General features: G+C 48.0%; 3 protein-coding genes across 12 annotated transcripts in view; all 3 read right to left on the reverse strand.

The window, feature by feature from the left end:
- The window catches only part of myo3a (myosin IIIA), a 32,741-nt gene extending 24,764 nt beyond the window's left edge, over positions 1–7,977 (reverse strand). For 2 of the 6 annotated variants that reach the window (XM_055507947.1, XM_055507946.1), the window contains exons 1-3: positions 6,306–7,937; positions 2,472–2,655; positions 1,468–1,602 (exon numbers count right to left, since the gene is read on the reverse strand). In XM_055507947.1, coding sequence (XP_055363922.1) covers positions 1,468–1,602; positions 2,472–2,655; positions 6,306–6,352 — 366 coding nt within the window. In that variant the 5' untranslated portion in view covers positions 6,353–7,937. Of the gene's footprint in view, positions 1–1,467; positions 1,603–2,471; positions 2,656–3,318; positions 3,364–3,403; positions 4,408–4,516; positions 4,888–6,305 lie in introns of those variants that run through there. The other 4 variants (XM_029146804.3, XM_029146805.3, XM_055507948.1 and 1 more) reach the window with 4 other exon arrangements.
- Positions 7,978–11,467: 3,490 nt separating this feature from the next.
- LOC114853441 (coiled-coil domain-containing protein 106-like) lies at positions 11,468–13,922 on the reverse strand. 5 transcript variants are annotated; one of them, XM_029146812.3, is made up of 6 exons: positions 13,744–13,922; positions 13,353–13,456; positions 12,936–13,125; positions 12,539–12,740; positions 12,258–12,464; positions 11,468–12,170 (listed from the first exon to the last, which is right to left on the reverse strand). In XM_029146812.3, the coding sequence occupies exons 3-6, from the start codon at positions 12,972–12,974 to the stop codon at positions 11,791–11,793; spliced, it is 828 nt and encodes a 275-aa protein (XP_029002645.1). In that variant the 5' UTR covers positions 12,975–13,125; positions 13,353–13,456; positions 13,744–13,922; the 3' UTR covers positions 11,468–11,790. The 5 variants fall into 5 exon arrangements, with proteins under 5 accessions (XP_029002645.1, XP_029002642.1, XP_029002643.1 ...); XM_029146809.3 differs by having other exon boundaries at positions 12,539–12,751; positions 12,936–13,153; positions 13,353–13,423; positions 13,744–13,921; XM_029146810.3 differs by having other exon boundaries at positions 12,539–12,751; positions 12,936–13,153; positions 13,353–13,445; positions 13,744–13,921.
- A 190-nt stretch (positions 13,923–14,112) lies between these two features.
- anxa13 (annexin A13) lies at positions 14,113–18,266 on the reverse strand. Its single transcript, XM_029146813.3, has 11 exons — positions 18,106–18,266; positions 17,168–17,243; positions 16,989–17,083; positions 16,700–16,870; positions 16,575–16,608; positions 16,149–16,228; positions 15,897–15,965; positions 15,715–15,816; positions 15,534–15,609; positions 15,311–15,423; positions 14,113–15,219 (listed from the first exon to the last, which is right to left on the reverse strand). The coding sequence occupies exons 1-11, from the start codon at positions 18,118–18,120 to the stop codon at positions 15,100–15,102; spliced, it is 951 nt and encodes a 316-aa protein (XP_029002646.1). The 5' UTR covers positions 18,121–18,266; the 3' UTR covers positions 14,113–15,099.
- Between the last annotated feature and the right edge of the window lie 652 nt (positions 18,267–18,918).

An 18,918-nucleotide genomic window follows, 5' to 3' on the forward strand; every position in this document is an offset into this window, starting at 1 on the left:
CAATGACGGTTTAAGAGGAGGGACAGTGGTCTCGGCGAAGGACCACCTCGCCCTCCTCACTCTTCAGACCTCGTGCGCATCTGCTCCCGAGCAGAGCCACTTACTAAACTGTCAGCCGGTGATTTCAGCCTCGGGATTATCCTCTGGATTTGTGCTGCTGGCTGCGGATCTTTGCAGGTGAAATGCTGCATGCAGATATCCAAACCTCAGTGTACACAGGCGGTAAGCAAAGTAGCGAAGCTGAGCGAACCCCTCTCACCACATTTGTTATTTCACTCATTGGAATTGAGTCCTGACAGATAAAAACAAATAATATGGTGCAAAGCTAACAATCGGTCCAACACACAGTGGAAACAATGTGGTGTTTGTTTTGCTGCGACGCAGCATGTGATCGTTCTACGTCTCAGACTGTACCTGATATCCATCCTGTCCTCTGCAAAGGTCACGAGGAAGTACAGCAATGAAAAGAACAGAAACACAACCTGGAAAGAGGTGAAAGCTATCCACCGGCTCAGCATAACACAGAGCTGGTGATGCACTGCCCCACTGAGCTTCGATTACTGAAATATGGACACTGTGTTCCAGCCACTAATGACGGCGCGAGGAAAAGCACAACGTGGAGCACATCTAGTGAAAATGGGCATTTTCTACAAACCTATTGACTGAGGCCAGAGTGAAAGTGATGTCATGATGATGAGGCAAACTGGAAATGCAGAACAAAACAAAGTGGGGTCAACGGTTTGTGCCGCTTCCTGTAAGAGCGGGAGCACGAGCAGCTTCGAAAGCCGAGGTAAAGAGAAGCAACATCTGCAGCCGCGCTGAGACCTACAAACGCGTCCTCCTCCTCCGCCGTTGACCTCCATTACGCGTTTGTTTGGAGTGTGGCATTTCAAAAGGCCTAGGAGGCGATGAGAGATGAAGGATGAGGAACCGGGACCGCCCGGAGGCCGGGCTGCTTTTAGACGTAGCACCAAGGTCCCCTTGAACTTTTGCAATAAATATCACAGGTTCCCACCTGCATGGAGGCGTTCCTTTGCATCAGGAGGTGGGGGACAGCCGTCCTCGCGTGCTCTGTTCTTTTTCTAGCTTTTCTATCTCCATCCAAACAATGTAAATCAGCCCCAATACCAGACTTCTGGGCTTCAGTCCTCCAGGTGTATAAACGAACACTGAGACAGCGCCTGCAGACCCTGCACTGCTGCTCTCAGCACGCCGACACCCCCGGCGTGCTCATGATGCTAGCTGGCCGGCAACCAATTCCCCCCGGCGGCCGCTAAGTAAAGTCCCGGGCCGCCCTTGGTGCTTTAAACTGTTACCTAATCCCCGGCCAGATTTGGTTACTGCTGCAGCATATAGCTGGCGAGACCTGCCGTGTGAAGTAACTGGGCCTTTAATCTGCATACACTTTGTCTACACACCTTCGCTGGTCACGGTAGACGTTCTGTGTGAATTCACCGGGTCTCCTACCTCCAGAACCAGCCACAGCTGATCCCCACACTTCACGTCCTTCTTGTAGTACATCCCGTAGAACTTGACCACGTTGGGGTGGTCGGAGAGCGCTTTGAGGATGTTGTACTCCGCTTCGATCTCCTCATCGATATCCTGCAAAACAAGGATGCGGAGGTTCTAATGATGCTTCACATCATGAACAGGTGATGAGGACAAGTCTGAGAGTTAGTTTAGCTAATTACAGCTACATCAGCGCTGTACCGAATGGCTTCATACATTAAAGATTTGTGAGTGATTAAAACGGTGGTAATGAAGGACTGTTGGTGTGCACATAATCATTTCTCAATAATGAGAAACAGCAACAAATTTGCAACAGACTAATGAGACGTTTATGAACACGAAGGCTCACGACAGAGGACTCATTCCAGCTGTTGTTGAACAAGGCAGGTACCTTCACAACAGACAGCAGAGGGGTCAACAGCCTGCGCAGGACAAAATGTGGCAGTAAAAAGTCTAAAGAGACTAAAACAATCAAATCCACTAATATGAGTCTTTAGCTCAAAAATCTGCATATGTAGCAAAAGAAGTTAAACTGATATTGAAGGAATTTGCCTGTGGAGGAAAGGTCTTCACAGCAAAGCAGCACGATGTGTGTCCCATTAAAGTCTGAACTAATGAAGGCGGCTACAGTACATGGATTATTTTTGTGCACCCGTCCATCAAGTAAACAATACTTGATGAATGAAAATGAGTGAACGAAGGACTTAACGCAAACTGAAAACACTTGTTCTGATCCAACCTGAGTCGTTGTCTAACTCTCTAAGATGCAAATGCGACAAATGCGACAGATTTAGGCCCACGGGGCGTAACGTGTCCTCCACCGACAGCATAAACACGAGCTCAGAGCGGCTTTTAATGAGCTCTGGCTGCAGGACGCGCTCGGCACGAGCAAAAACACGTCAACTCCAGACGACCCCGGCAGGAACAGGACTGTACGAGTTGGGAGAACACGGGCGTCTTACGTGGATGGGATCCAGGATCTTCACTGCTGCTTTGCTCCCATCGCTTTTGTTGAGGACCTTGTAAACCTTTCCGTACGTCCCCTTCCCGATTGTCTCTATGATTTCCCAGGTGTCAGTGGGATCTGGAAAGTTGTCAAAGACAATCGATTTCCCTGATTGTGGAAACATCCTTAGGAGAGATCTCCTGCAAAGGAAACACAGAGGCAGCAGCTCAGGACCACAGCAGAAGTTCTTTTAAACGTGTATATTTAAATGAGTGTCTGGTCCAGGTTCCAGCAAACTATGGGGCCAGTTTATTTTGGAATTAATCTGGAGGGACATCAGGTGTTTAACTGTGGGATAATCCTGTAGAACATTAGTTGGAGTTAAAGTTTGGATTTTATGGCTTAAATGGCTTAAAGTTGGAAACAGTCTCTTGTGAACATGGAACAAAAAAAATCATCAGTGGAATTAGTTGAGGAAGATTTCCATTCTTAACTTTCCCACTAAAACACAGAAACACTGTATGAGCAGTATATGAAGGTAAATACCTGAGACAGAGCACACATGTATAGTGTGTCATTCTCCAATCATTTTACATTTAATGCCCCAGATGCACATAAATGATAGCAAGAGAATAAACACTGGATATGTGACATTAAAGTTGCAGGATTTGACTCCTGGGCAAATGGAAACACATATCACTGAGAAATGCAAATACTATTGATTGCAAAGGCAGAACCTGATGTAATGTTAGTTAAAAATTAATCTTAATGATCACAGCATTTAAATCAGCTGCTCAGTTTGACCAAATGACCAATAACTCAACATTGACCGCATATAAAACACTTCCCCTGCCGTCTCCTACCTGCCACAGTTTTGCATTCACGGCTGTCAAACAAGGTCCACAGAGCTACAAAAACGATAAGCAGAACAAGTTAAAGCAAACTTACATTGTTCAGACATTTTGATCGCACTTAATCCATCTCTGTGCAAAAGGTTGACAAGGAGGCGAGGCCGGGCTGCCGGGCCGGGCTGTCAGCGTAAACCACGAAGGAGGAGCTAGTGGGAGCTAATCTCCGAGCAGAGCAGTGGTGAAAGCACCTGTGAGCGCTCGGACCCACAGCGGGATTAACAGGAATTAGCCGGCGTTGCACCATGAGCCTTTCCTCATATAGACGCCCATTCATTCAGAAGGGAAAGCTGGTTAAAGGCCTGGAGGACGGCTGCTTCACCAGACTAGTTACAAGCGCTGGGATGATTAAACTCCATCCGAGACACTGAATAAATCATCCATTAGACAGAAACAGGCGGAAATGAAGCAATTAGCTGCATCCATGGGCAGGTAATTGCACTAATGTGAGTAACATGCAGGCGTCTTCAATAATACATCCCAGGGTCTCTGTGCGACAACAGGCTGTGACACAGGACACAAGGGTGAAACCTAAGCACTCACACTGGACACCTCCAACGGGAGCACGGCCTGCAAGGGAAGAGGTCTGTAGGGGAGACAGTGGGTGTGACTGTATGTGTCACTATGCATGATCTTAGCTAACCTGGTGAGTCCCGGGGCACTGGCTGCCTGTCACTTTCCGTTAGTGGCATTAAGCACATCTATGTACACGGATCGGCCTGCACACGCAGAGATGTTCTGTCCAACAATAAGAAGCAGCGCTTTCCGAAACTGGACGCTCGCCTCGCGGAGGAAACGGAGGATCCTCCTGGCAAGAGGTGGACCTGAGCTGATCTGTGACGCTGCCGACTGGGTTAAAGTTTCAGCTTAACCCCGGCACATGGATCAGTCTACGAGGTCTACGAGCTCTACAAGGTAACCAGCGATGTCAAAAAGCACAGCTTTCAACCAGAGAGTTAGTAGAAGAAGAACTGAGAATAAATCTACTAAAAAATAAAAGCCTTCCTACAGCAGCACAGCTGTGTCTGAATCTGGTAACAAAGCCATTCTAAAAGAACTGGTTAATTTAAACATTAGCTTAGAAATTCTAGACAGTCCATGAAACTAGTTTATCTGAGCAGCTGATTGACACAAAATCTTTGCGTTTACTCACCTCCGATGGGTGGAAAACAGTGACTGGAGGCGCATTAATGTGAAATTAAAGGACGCCCCTGAGCACAGGTACAAAGGCACGGCCTCGCACTGAGCTGGGCCACTCCCAGACTGTGCAAATGAGGAATCCAAATGAGGCAGCCATGTTTTCATTCTGTCCAGGAGAGGAAGCAGCTGGAGGCGTCGTTGCTAGCGACGCTAACCCAGCTCAAGCCAGACGCCCTGCTGCTTGCTGTTTCATTGGCACGCGCTGGAGGAATCCGCCGTGGCTGAGAGCACGGACGTCATTAGAGTCCACAGAAGACGAGCTCTCTGCAGCGACTCAGGTGTGACAGGCCACGGCCGCAGCCTCCTGCAGTGTCCCATTACAGGCAGGGAATGTAACACCCACACATGGACGAGCTGCATGACAACATCATGTCCCGGTCCAGTGGAGCCACGGTCCGGACTCATGGACCCGTCCGCTTCACGCACAGCAGTGGACGAGTGAGACTTCAGCATCACGAGTTACTCTGCCAATTATTGATTCTGCTCAACCTGTCAGAAGCTAATTGCTTCGGCGGTGAAGCTAATAATTTATCACGCACACTAACAGATGGCACAGGGATTGTTTTACCCCCGAAACACTGAGGAACGCATCCATCAGAGGGAGGAAAACTCTCACTGAGCACTAAACCCAAACGTTACAACAAGGCCCAACACGAGCATGATTGTTGTCGCATCAGCTGGATAACGTTTGATACACACAAACAGGAAGCTTCAAAATGTTGTCATTATCTTTAAAAAGCTCAGAATTTTAATTGTGAATAGCTGCATTGTTGTCACTCATGTACATCCTGTACATGTTCCTGGTTTGCCTGGCTTCACACCTGCTGGAACATTACAGGCTTCAGGAAGAGGAAACCTGTAATGTTACATATAAAGAGGAGGAAGTAATCGGCCCGTTTAAAAGAGGAACTACAGTAAATCCACTGTCTTGATCACAGTCATTTGGTTTTATAGCCCATAATGCACAGTGATGTCTCTGTCCATTACGCCACTGAATGGTGGCTCTGTCCTCACCCCCGTCCCCCAGCTGGTGACCCCCACGCTCTGCGCGTGGGAGGAACCCCGGCTCCCTCAAGCGCATCCTCCAGGCTACAGCAAACCAAGCTCATTTCCTGCTACGCTGCCTCACAAATGACTCCTGGAAGCTGAACCAGGACCAAGGATGGAGATCACTGATGGCCATAATAGCCGTATGATTAGAGCGGGCAGAGGTCCAGCGACGTCTGCAGACTAGACACACCACCGAGCCAAACGGCTCCCCTCCTTGGAAACAAGGGGGGAATCGGAGTGGAAATATCAATTATTTCCTTGATTTTCATGCTAATTGTCACTATCAGCAGGACTCAGGCCAGTCAAATATCAACATTTACACGAAACCCATACAAATTCTGAAGTTGTGGCTATTGAACACGCGTGCGACACACAACCAAATGTGTGACGCTTTACATAAGCAGTTAATAGGCTTAATTTTCTGACAGGTAACCTACAAACGGCTCTGCTGCTCACGCAGCCATCATGCACGAAACCATCTTATGAAACATTGTCACGGCACCAGCTGCATGATCACATAATCCTTCTCATGTCCTGCATAAAACTCTGCGCCCTTCAGAGCTTTCACTTTAGTGCACTTTAGAGTCTTCAAAGAACAAATATGTATATACATTATTAAGACACAAATTATCTGAGCGAATTATTTAATTCAGGATAAGATCATTTAAAGCGTTAATCGTTAAAGCTCCTACCTGAAGTTGCAGGAGCTGCTTTCAGAGCCACTCCGCCGACAGATCATTGGTGAAATGCGTCAGGATTCAGACGAGAACAGAGGCTTGAGGACAATTATGCTGTTGAAAATGAAGTGGATGGATCAGGAGCAAGTCGCTCAGCCAGGACATCTCCCACCTGCTCATCAGAGTCTGCCTGCACTGAACCACAGGCATAATAAGGATGAGTGTGCTGCAGGACTAAATAATCAACATAACTTGGTTTAAATAACAATTACAAACTTTTACAGTCGGTCAACGCTCCTCATTCACACAGAGGATCAACAGTGTTCTTGCTCCAGCAGTTGAGGAGGAGGTTGAGTGTCTGATCGATGGAGGTATTGATCACTGCGGCCTCTCGCTCTTTGTGTTTGTGCACACGTGGGAGTTTGTGAGCCTTGAATCGCCTCTGACACCCTCAGCGCTGTGATCTTGCCGTGTCCTACACTTCCATTACAGCGACCATCACGGTCTGAATGACTTCAGTGATCTGTGTTATTTCTCCTCATCGGCCGCTCGAAACCTCAGAAAACCTGCACGTAAATATCCTCCCACCCGCAGACTGACCTCTACGCGCTGAATGCGGTCAACAGCTCACTGACAGCCCTCGACTCACACCCCTTTTCTTTATCCACCTGATCTGTACTTTGCTGCTAAAATAATTCACTTAGCTTTAGCACGTTGCCTTCGCTTGTGTTAATCACGTGTGGAATAATGGCACGGCGCTGGACGCAATCAGGACAAATTAGAGATCACTTCAAGGAGATTTAAGGGGACTCTGATTGTTGATGCCTCTGTGGTGCAGATCAGCGCTCGGCCGGTTGGGCCCGCGGCAGCCGAGCCCTCTCCACCGTCGAGGGCCGACTCAATGAGGCTACTGATGAGGCTATTGTGACCGTGGATACGTGGCGTGAATGCCTGACAGGCCGGCGCCGGCCGCCGGCCGCCATTGTGGCCGAGCGCTGGTCCGTGACTTCCCCAGCTGTGCTATAGAGCCACTTAAATGAGCAGTGGGATCGAACAGATGATGGACAGATCATCAGGGCGCCGTCACAAGAGAAACACATGCATGGAGCTTTTTGCAGCAGAGGTGATTAACATTGGATAGCTACAGTATATGAGCATTCTATAAATCACCTGCCTCTAGCACATTATGTATAAGATAAATAAAGCCTCTTCATTGTGTATTGGTGCAGCTTCTGCCCACTCCTCCTCTGCCTCACGAGGACACTCCACGGCGTTCACGACTCGACGCCGATGCCCCGGCGTTGACTCATCATCCAAACAAACTTTGACCTCGCCAGTTGTATAACGCGCTGATGCAAATGCCCTCGTCCACTTACCTCTGCCAGCGTTAGCATGTGTGCGTTGGTCTGTGCGTTCTCCACGTCCCTGGAAGTCCTAGTTACGATATATTTGCCTTATTCAGGACGACAGCGTCCTAACAAAGCTGAGTTTGGTTTTAAACTAATAAGGGCCACAAGAGACAAGGAAGAAGGAAGCAGGAAGTGCATACTAGTCTGTGGCAGTTTTAAAGGAAAACTAGTTTAAAGGTTTTCATATTTATATTATCCTACTCTATTTTGCATTCTTTAAATTCCTGTAGAATAAATTCAGGATTAGTGTAAATGTGCTTTGCTTCCAACACCCATGAACTCAAGTCACATGTGCGCATGTCAGAATAAACACACATTCCAGGTTCCCTGTGCCACACGGCACAGGGAACCTGGAATGTGTGCAGACTGACTGGGAAGCCCGTCACTGCACAAGTGCAGCAATTAACATCCCTTATTACAGCAGAGGTCACGTAGAAGAGAAAAGCCCAGCTTCCCCTAATCTGTCATAATCCCCTGTTTCCAACATTAAGAAATGATACAATGGCGCAGAGCTACTGTATCAGATCATTTGCAGACGCAGGGTCTCTCTCATCCAGCTCTGATTTCAGGCAGCCAGTTTGACACGGTTACTGCAGCAGCCAGAGCCTCCCCCTGCGGCCGAACCTCCACCTACAGCATGCATCCTCCCAGATGTGACAGCTCTGATGGGCACTTAAGGGTCAGCAGTGTTTTAGTCATTCACCTCCACAGAACAAACACAAAGCTGAAGCATGACGACTAAAATCATCTCAGCAGAAATTCAATTTGAGACGTTTGTATACGAGTCCGACTGCTTCCTGTCACTTTTTTATTTTTTTTCTTTGATGCCAGAGTTGTCTTGTTTTTCCTACGTCACTGGACGAATGGGATTGGAAGGTGTTGGGGTTCCTTCATGGTGTCATCATGCGTCCGCTTCTACGTCATCATCTCCTCGGATTTAAACGTCACAAGCTATTTTTGGAGAGCAGAGAAAAAGCATCTGCAGGTTTATAGTTCCTCTGTTTTTCCTTTGTCAAAATACAAATTCAGAGAACGTCACTGCCAACAGTCCAGGGCACAGACGTCAGGCATCCATTTATATTTTCCGCTCGCCCGCCTCCCAGGGGCACCCGTCAGTCTGAGGACACAGAAAACAACCACCAAAACCTGAACACAGAGGTCACACCAGCTTCACCGCCCACTGCAAAGAGACGAGGCCGGAAAGCCTCGATTCGAGTGAAACGATGAAACTCAAATACGCCAAAAGCTGGTTGCGGCCATTTTGTTTCTCCTGGAATAAAATCATGCTCAAAGCAAATCCTGACCATGGCAGCGTGACGTCTGCGTGCACCCCCGCCTCTCCACGCCCAGCGGCTACATGGAAGGGGCTGATGTCCTCATTGTAGAGGGGAGGGGGTTTATATGGTTTCCCCCAGAATACATTAACCCCCCCCCCCGTTGCGATTTAAAGCTTGCAGGACTATTATCCAGCCGCTCCCAGTAAGTTCTTATCAGTGGTGGCCAGATGGAGAGAACAACCAGAAGCATCTCATGACTTGTTGAGTGAGCAGCATCGACAGAAAGCCTGTCATTGCGGAAGGGTCTGTGGACTCAGATTAGCATCGCTTGCTGTTTTTGGTTTGGGATCTATTTTATTATTTCCAAGAGAAGCTTTGTTAACCACAATTAATTCACCGTCTGGATTTTGGCATGTGCGCTGTGAGGGATGAAAACGGCAGCGAGGAGCCTCTGCGGTTTAATATGTACAGTATTTAACACTATGATACAACTACACTGCAGCCGTTAAAGCGTCACAGTGAGTCTAATCAGCTGCAGCGATCGTGCCTTCACGATGCATCTGTCCACAGACAATAGAACATGACGGGAGCGTTGTACTGGATGCAACACTGTCCTCTAGTGCCGCTCACCGCCAGCAGCTCCGCGGTGCACCGCAGCCCCCCAGATGTCATCCAGCGGTTTCACGCATGCAACGCGTAAGTCACGCGATTTGCCTCCGCAGCCGGGAGACGAGGAAAATGTCCGCACACGCGTCTCACTGGCAGTAAACAAGATCACACGGCGGCTCCACCAGGTGATGTCACCGCACAGAGAGGACAGGGGCCGGCGTCCACCAGTGCGCAGACTCCGGCCCCCACCTCAGTTTAACCACAGGGGGAAATACCCACAATGCACCACTTGATGCTTTTGTATTGAATTGGCATCGCTTTGGTGCTCTGACCCACTTTCACAAAGGGGAGCAGGTTATTTTAGAATTTCATCAGCAGGACAGCCGAAGTTAAAAGAAGGGTTAAGAAGACGTGTGATGAACATGATTTCGTTTTTTTGGGGAACCTGTTCAAACACCGTCCCGCGTGGTTTCTCTGCAGCCTGCTACAAAATGTGAATTAGACCAACTGAAGACATTTACGCAGCCGTTATCTCCCTTATGACTAATGTGGATGCAACTAAACGAAGAAACCAGCCTGAGGAAATACCAAGAAATGTGGAGCACTGTTACACAATGTCTATGAACCAAAGAAGTAAATCTGAGCTTTGTTGGTCCTTTACAAGATTTAGAATTCTTCATATGTCTAAGCTCTTAGTATGCAGCAGGTCTGAATCAAAACACACTTTGCTTGCACCATTAGGAGGATGATTGGTTGTTATTACAAGCCTCTCTCTGGGAGAACATCCAGATGCTCTTTTTGTTAAGGTCCGATCAAAGCTGGACATGGAGGAGCAGGAGGAGGTGATTTTTGTGCTCGTCAGCCTCTCAGAGCTCCTGCGAAGACTTGGCACCTGCGAATGGGAAAGACACAAAATGGAGTCCCAGCTGGACCTGCACCAGTGTGAGTCAAAAGGCCGGGGGAGGAGGAGAGACAGCGTCAGGCTCGATTAGGCCCACATCCTGTCTCCATCTTTTGCTCTGAGCTCCATCACCCTGAGCTATTAGCACCACATTCACAGCTGCCCCTCTGGAGTATTAGCAGGTGCAGGTTTCTCACGTTTTTGAGGCGTGACAGTTTCATTTCTGAGCAAAATCATGCAGAAAAAAAATCGTCGTAAACCTTAACATCACGCCTTGCTGTGCCCTGGTTCAAGGCTTCACGTCTGGTGCTGGGTACAAGACCTGACATTTTCATGCCCCAAGAGGTGGGATGTGAGGAGAGCTGGCAGAGAGAGACACCCAGCCTTTGCTCACGCCACTGAGCAGACCACCCTGTTACCGTCCCCACAGGCTGTGAACAGGCCGGAAGGAATTTAGCCGCTCACAGTCGCCTCTGCCGGCATCAAGTACTTCTACACAGCATGACCGGCTTCACTGTCACCATCGAGATTTGTTTTGGGCTAAAGGATCAGACAAAAACGAAAGGAAAAAAAAGGGGAAGGAGGAGAAGAAGTGATATGTAATGAGAAATGACTGAATGAGTTCATAAATAACACAGGAGGCTGGGGGCAGGAGTGATGGCGGAGGATGGGACAGATTGGGATGTGAGAAGGAAAGATAAGGATGATAAGTGTGTGAATGAAGAGTGACAGCGAGTCCGGTGAAAAGATAATCAGAGCGGGTTCAAGCTCAGAAATGGGTTTGCATGAGTAATCTGTCACTCCACATGAAGAGGAGCCAGCGGGGAAGGAAATACTTCACTCTGACACCTAGCATTGGCCAGAGCTGCTGTGCCAAGCGCTTCTATCCGTGAGCACAACTGGTGCTGCCACACTTCAAATACACCCAATGCCTGTTGAATTAACTTTTATGCCCCATGTGTTTAAATTCAGACATGATGCTAATGTTTGACTTTTACTGGTCTTGGTACAGAAACACAACTCAGATTTTTGTTTAAGAACAAACCGTATTCATAGTTTCGTCTTGGCACCTCTGTCATTTTAACACACTTTAAAACAAATGCATTTTCAAAACGTTAGAGTCACTTACAGCTTATCAATCACGTGATAAATAATCTAATTTGCTTTCCACAATTTTGCATTAAAACACGCTCCTTGCAAAAAGGATCTTATAAGCAAGCGCTGCCCTCTAGTGGCTGTTTAAACAGTGCATATCATATTGTAGAAGAGAGGCAATGATCACCCCTTCTATAGATAAACACCCATCAGCCTATTAAAATGCTCTCTGCAGCAGCCCCCAGCAGTGGTGGATGGGAGGCCGACATCCTCGACCTCTTCCCTGAGATGGGCAGAAGCTCACCACTAGCCTTCATCTGCTCTATCCTCCTGGCCAGGTCAGCGTCACTGTCGATGACCAAGGTGCACCTTTGTGCATAGCTCACCAGAGTCTCTTCCCCCTGTCGAAACATGCCCACCAGCGGCACCATGTCTTTGCCGGCCAGGTACAACTCAGCGATGGAAGCCGTGTTGGCGATGGTGTTGCGGTCGATGCCCAGGTGTCGAAAGGCTTCACTCATGCTTTTCTTCTTGATGAAAGCAGACAGGACCTGTTTATAGCGGTGGATGACGTACTGGACACCGGTCGCTGGTGGGGAAAGAAAGGTCAAAGGTCAGTGTGGTATCTCTGGCCATGGACGCTTTCTCCTCCACATGCGGTTTAACGTGTGACTACCTCTTTTCCTGCTGTAGTCTTTCCCCTTCTTTGACCGTTTCTTGTCTTTATGGTGTTTCTTTTTCCTGTGTTCACTTGACACCGCTGAAGCTTCGGAGGAGTCTGAAAACTCGGAGTTGCTGTCGCTGCCATCAGAGGAGCTGGATGAAGCTTTTTCTCTCTTCCGAGACTTGTTTTCTGACGGCTGCACCCTGCTGGGCTTAGGGGCTGCGTACAAAAGATTTTTAAAAACGCCAGTAAAAGAAATCAATTAATTGCTTCTCTGCACGCTTATTTCAGACCTTCCATCACTGGAGTGGGTGAGGCAAACGTCGCCATGGACCGAGTGCTTGTGAGGTTTTCGATCTGGCTCCTCAGGAACTTGCGGTCCTGCATCAAGTCCTCCACCTGTCTCTCCAGTGCAGCGATGCGCTCCTGTTTGCTCTCCAGCAGGCACTGCAGCTTGGTGATGGTCAGCAGCACCCTAGGGGGCAGGGTCTCGACCTGTGAGGCAGCTGGAGAAATTAAGAATTTGCCATGCGGAGACTGTTACAACACGAATGTGGGCACATGTGGGCTTAAGCTTGGTTAGTGGTTAGTTGTGTTTGTGTGGTCTCCACCAGTTCAGCTATAGCCCATAAGCATTAAAGCCCCCTGAGTCTTACCATGTGTTATCACAACAGTGTGAGGAATGCACACCTGGCATAGCACTGCTGGGTGTGTTGTCCTGAACTGCATCCGTCGACGCTCCCATCTGAAAGTTCTCCCACTTGATCACGTGGAGGTCGTCTTGCTCCTGCTTCAGCCAGCCTGGACAGCTGAGTCTGCCCTTGGTCGCCACAGAGCTGGAGTCGATCTCTACGCAGGGGGAATAACCCGACTGCTCCTGCTGCCACACGGACGACATCTCTATGAACCTGAGGCGCATAAAGGCGGGCTTTGCAGTTACCAACAGTATTGGGTTCTAACAAACAAATTCCACCAGTATGATGTGTATTGATGCATAGTGAAATAAAAATATTAAAGTAAACTAAAAAAAAGTGAATATATAGTAAACATTTCTAAATAAAAGAACAAAGGTCTACAGGGGATCCAAGCTGGTATCTAGTGTCTTACCTAGTTGTTTGTTGCAGGAAGTGAACAATAATTTAGTTCATGTTTCCATGGAGATGATGCTGAACCCCTCTCTGTGTTGCAGTGGTGACAAGCCTTAAGACAACCTAATTAATTTAAATTAATTTACACGAAAAAGGACAGCAAGTGTAGTTCTCGTTAGCTAATGGTTTCCTGTATTAAAGTAAAGGGTTCGTAGACATCCATTTTCTAAAAAGCACAACGGACATTGAGTCCCTTCACAAAATGTACGAATGCACAATTTTCTGAGCTACAAAAGACGAAGCTTTTCTCCGGCGGTGGGTTTAATTAGCTCCAGCCAAGATGGATGATAATGACTGTAATTAACGGGGAAATGAGCAGCAAAGCCAGTAAAACACACGAAACAACGCACCTTACAGAGTCCGGCGGCTTAAACAGCGGCGGGGTGAGTCCGTGTGTTTGGGCTGACGTGCGGCCAAATGTTACGTCGCAAAAAACGCCCCGTTTATAATGAATATGTCAACAAAGACTAGAACAAAATGCGAAACCCCAGCAAGCATGTCAAAAAGGGGCGTGGCCGTGAAGCAGTTACGACACGCCACCACTACGCTGCGTTCAGGTTCACCTCGGAATGTCGTACAACTGACATGCTGACGCGCTTGGGTTGTGGTGCCTTCAGGTGAAAAACTACAGAGATACTCAGATGAGTCCAAAATGTATCAGGAATGTAAATGAATTAAGATGAGCATTGTCAAATAAAGTGGACACATAAAATACGACACAGTGACAACATGGACCTTTATTTGGAGTTAGACTAAACTTCTTTGGCTACAAAGAGGCACAATGCTGTCCAACAACAAAACTGATGCCCTAAGCTGCTGTCAGACATGTTCTACATTTCACCTGCTGCAAAATGTTTACAAAAGTGGTGGTTTCCTGAAATCACAGCTGCCTCGTGGAGACCCACATGTGGAGACATCAGAGTGTGCAGATGTTGCACTTTCAGTATCTGGTTTCTTGATAAATACCCACTGGCCTTAAACTGCAGACGAAAAACAAACGTGTTAGTCGTAAAATAAAAAATATAAATATATCTATATATAAGGAGGTCTGCGTTAGCGCATGCATAAGTTTTTCTAGTACAGAATAAAGATGCAACATATTTAAATCAAAATAGTTGGTCTTTCACTGAGAACCTTATAAAATATATGATCTCTTTAGTGGATTAGTTTTGAAAACATACGATTCATTCACCTAACTTTGCATATCCTTCATGACATTAGCTCATATTCCTTCCTGACAAACGTTCACATTTCTTCTTTTGACAGCCATAGTGTGTGATTGCATTAGTTTTAACAGTCACTGAGTTTGAGGTGTGGAGGGTGAACGACAACCTGGAGAAAGCAAACAAATAGTGATTTAACATGTAGCAAGTAAATTAGGATGTATCTCATTAAGTCAGTGCAGCAGCAAGAATGAACTTAAAGCCGTGCTACTACGTGTGTTAACCATCAAATCTGGCGCTTACTTCCATTTAAACATTACTCGTTATGTTATAAATGCTGGTAAAGGTTTGAATATTAAGAACTGGAGTTATAAATCTACTAAGAAATGGGCAGTAACAGACAGACACAGACTCACAGACGAATTAGTCTCATATTATAGAATTCAGTTAAATGTCTGAGTTAACAGTACAGACAGGGTTAATGGGTTCATCGCCTCCACCCTCGTCTCCTTCTCCCTCCAGGATGTGGAGCGTCGGCTCGCTTCAGTGACAGACAGACAGGAGGAGGCGCTTGAAGTCGCCGCTGCACTCGTCCTTCAGGGCGTCCTTCAGAGACACGTCGTACTTCTCCAGGTACATGTCTTTGATGGTCTCTAAGTCAAACTGTCCACAAACACACACGCGAATTAAACCTTTCTATAAAAACATTCTCCCTTATAGAGTGGTTGTGTTTGTGTCTCCGAACACTGCTCACCTCAGAGCGACACACTATGATGCGTATGAGGGTGTCCTCGTCGGTGCCGGCTCCCTTCATGGCGTCGTTCAGGCGTCTGGCGAAGTAGAGCTGAGGGTTCTTAGCAACTCGCACTGTGAGGGAGGAAACCTGCACGTCTCACCAATCAAACTAAACAGGCTCCACGCAACGCCTTTCACCCCGAAGGAGATTTCAGAGCGATATCGTTGGGTTTCATACGAACCGAGAGCGGTGTAGCACTTTTTCAGGGTCCCCGACGTCTCGTTCTCGATGGCATCCAGGATCTCGGTTCCAGACAGCTGCGGATGGAAACCCGCCAACGATTCATTTACTCGCATCAGAAGATCTGAAGTATCGTAGACACAGCCTGGTCACACACGTGACAGTGTGTCATTAAATCCCACCTGCTCATAAATCTTGAACGTGGCCTGCAGCTGTAGGTAATTCCTGGAGGCCAGGATGTGGCTGAAGGTGGACTCGTCGGTGCCAAAACAGCCCTCGCCCGCCTGCGTCACACACGAAGCGCTCGTTAACACTCAGTCCGTTATGAGAGTTGGCAGAGCCGCGCTGCACACGGACGCGGTACCTCGAACAGGGCGGTGGCATCCTGCTCAGCCAGATCCTCGTCCACCTCGTAGCTCTCGTCTCGGACGCCCTGGGGGAAGAGGATTGAGACGACTCTTAGCCTCTCTGTGGGACTCCGGTAACGAGAGGAGGCCTGGACTCTGGCCAGCGTGCATCTTTACGGGGCGCAGGGAGAGTGAGCTCCATTTCAGTCCAGGGATAGACGCGAGGAGCTCGGTTACGCCGGGGGCGGTGGCGACGCGAGGCCACTCACCTGCAGAAGAGCTGTGAGCAGGTTCCTCACGTCCCCGCTCGTATCGCCCTCGATGTCTGCCTCCAGATCACGCTCGTGCACTGGAAAGGAAGAGTCACGTGACCACAAACTAGCGGTGGAGAAATCAAAACCAAAATGCATGACTTGAAAGAAAGATATGACATCAGCGATCAAGAATGAATGAAAGATGAAAGGCAACTTGTTAAATATATTTAGCCAGCAGGAAGTTATAACAGGATGGGCCTCGACTAAACAAAGGCTGAGTGTACAGTGCATGACTTCAAGGACACAGCAAATTTCCTCAACATAAGGAAGTGAAAGAGTGACACAGTGTCAGAGTGGTGAGTAAGACATTCATGTGCAGCAGACGCCTACAGACACATGTATAACAACGGAACAGCTGGTTCCGCTGACGGACTGACTCACCCTGGAAGTAGCATTCCTTGAACAGGGCGACGTCCTGTCAACAACAACAGCAGACGGTGAATAAACAGCGAATGAGCACCAGTGTCTGATCTGTGAGGCTGCTTGGTTCGCGATCCCCGACTGACAGCGTTGGTGGCGGTGCAGAGGATCTCCACCAGCACGTCTTCGTCGGTGCCCGGCCCCTTCATGGCCTTCCTCAGCTCCTTCACGGCGTAGATGACGGGCGGGTCCAGCATGGCCAGAATGGCCTTCTCGAAGTTCCCCGACAGCTCGCTCTTCAACACGTCCACCAGTTCCTGTTACAGGCGGGATTTGGGTCGGAAGGGTGCGGCGGGCGTTCACGCGTTCACGTCAAAATCATAACGAGAAAAACGCAAACTGATGAAGCACAGTAAAAGCACCCGGAGCACTCACATCATCGTACTTCTCAAAATAGGCCCTTTTAATTTCCTGACGTTGATCCGAGCTGCGGTTTGCCAGGATGTCAATGATGGCCTGCTCGTCCGTTCCTGATTCAAAAATATACAAAGCAGATGCAGATTAAGAGCGCGCACGTTGACTTTGAGCAACAGATGCCAGGATTTCCAACTCACCAAAGCCTTTGCAGGCTTTGCGGATGGCCTTGATGTCAGCTACCACATCAAAGTCCTCATAGGGCACGATGGTCGGCTGAGAAGACAAAAGCCCTGTTATTTTACCAGCGTAATTAAAACAGTTTAGTGTCGATCACAATGACAAAGTCAAACTGAGGTCATGAACAGAGCGGGAGCAGCTGATGGAGGAGGGGGCAGTTCACAAAGCTTTGGTTGAGGAATTTAGTGCTTATTCAGACTTGGTGGGGGTTGAACGGATGAAGGGAAGCCGTCAGGGGCCAACGTGGATGTAAAAGGGAGAGTTTAAAGGGTCCCGTCAACGGAAATACAGCAGCAGCAGCAGCAGCAGCAGCAGCGAAGGGCTTTAAAAACCTCTGAATGTACGTTTATTTATCTGTAAATTGTAGACAAAAACGACGGTAAGGATTAATAAAATGGACTCGGCGTTCACTTTTTGGACGCTGTCACGTTTACATAACACACAGCGCCATTCATAAGTAACGGAGCCGTGATGAATTCCGCAGGGGAGTGGCTCTTTCCCCTGCGTGGACCCAGACACTGTTCACTCGGTGCTGTTCGTGACGTCATCATAGTAGCGAATCTCTAAATGTCGAGTAATCTAACCGAACTGTAGTCTGATAATAAAGAGTTACGTGGATTTGAACGTTGTGCGCAAGAAGTGAGAGCGTAAAAAGACGCCACGGCGCTGTGCCCGCCTTCAAAAATGAGCAATAATTCGGCTACAATTTGCTGAAAATTCAGCAAAAACCGAATGTGGCATTAAATCCGTCTATCGGCCCCATTTAAATCCTATTCCTTTTCATCAACCCGAAACTCTGTCGCCCACAGTTTACGCGAAGCCCAGCGTCTCCTTTCCTATTTTCCGTAACCGGTGCGCTCGTTGCGCAAAGTGCCCAACGCCGCGGCCCGTTACTTACTTGACAGTTTCCCATTTCGGAATCGTGCGTTAATCCAGCGGATTCTGGTCTGTGGGGAAAAAAGACGAGGCGTATCGGGGATATTCGTCTTCTTCTCACCAGACTGAGGCCCGAGCAGGAGAAACCAGAACGTGACGTCACGGACCGTCCGGTTAACCGTTTACGTCCAGTCCACGCACACGGCGGTGCGTATTCATCACGCTTTATGTTAATACAATAACATTCGAGATGTAATGAAATGTGTTGATTTTTTATGTTGGTCACAATCTAGCAACTAAACGACCTGACAGTTATGGATTTACTGTATTGGAGGCACTTTAGTTTTAAAACTTACTTCAGGATACTTCATGACGTGATACTGTGACTGTTTATTCAGGTTTTGAAATGTCTGAAGTTCACTTCAATAAGGAACAAAATGTGGCTCAAAATGGGTTTCCAAACAATAAATATATAGAGTAAGTTTAGAGAAGCCTGGGAGGAAGGACGCTCCCTTCACCTGCTCCTTCATCATAATTACTCTAAGCTAAATAATAAGGGTCTCACCCTGGGAACTCTACCCACATGCAGGCAGTGACTGGATAAAGTGCATGCAGTTAGAGGCGATGAGTCAGCTCTAGGCTACAGCCTGTGGGTAGCAGTAACTGATCCCTCCGGCGTGTGCGGTGCTGAGTGAACATCTTGAATCTCGTTCAGCCTTGGAAAATAGATTTGGCTGCGATTCATTAGACAAACCACTGCCCTTGATTTGTAGGGCTGTTTCCTACTAATACACCTGTACTGCCTACCTGTGAATCACCTTATTGCAGAGGTTCC

Source organism: Betta splendens, chromosome 4 (genome assembly GCF_900634795.4).
Source record: "Betta splendens chromosome 4, fBetSpl5.4, whole genome shotgun sequence".
Classification (NCBI taxonomy): domain Eukaryota; kingdom Metazoa; phylum Chordata; class Actinopteri; order Anabantiformes; family Osphronemidae; genus Betta; species Betta splendens.

What these genes read in the sequence shown, in the direction of transcription:
- LOC114853441 (XM_055507949.1), bottom strand. Translation starts at nt 13,143, where the DNA reads ATGTCGTCCGTGTGGCAGCAGGAGCAGTCGGGTTATTCCCCCTGCGTA. An exon ending in ACCCACTCCAGTGATGGAAG is followed by an intron (nt 12,465 to 12,538) that starts GTCTGAAATAAG and finishes TTTTGTACGCAG; the next exon opens with CCCCTAAGCCCAGCAGGGTG. An exon ending in AGACTACAGCAGGAAAAGAG is followed by an intron (nt 12,171 to 12,257) that starts GTAGTCACACGT and finishes TTTCCCCACCAG; the next exon opens with CGACCGGTGTCCAGTACGTC.
- anxa13 (XM_029146813.3), bottom strand. An exon ending in ATTTTGAGAAGTACGATGAT is followed by an intron (nt 16,871 to 16,988) that starts GTGAGTGCTCCG and finishes CGCCTGTAACAG; the next exon opens with GAACTGGTGGACGTGTTGAA. An exon ending in CGTTCAAGATTTATGAGCAG is followed by an intron (nt 15,610 to 15,714) that starts GTGGGATTTAAT and finishes TTCCATCCGCAG; the next exon opens with CTGTCTGGAACCGAGATCCT.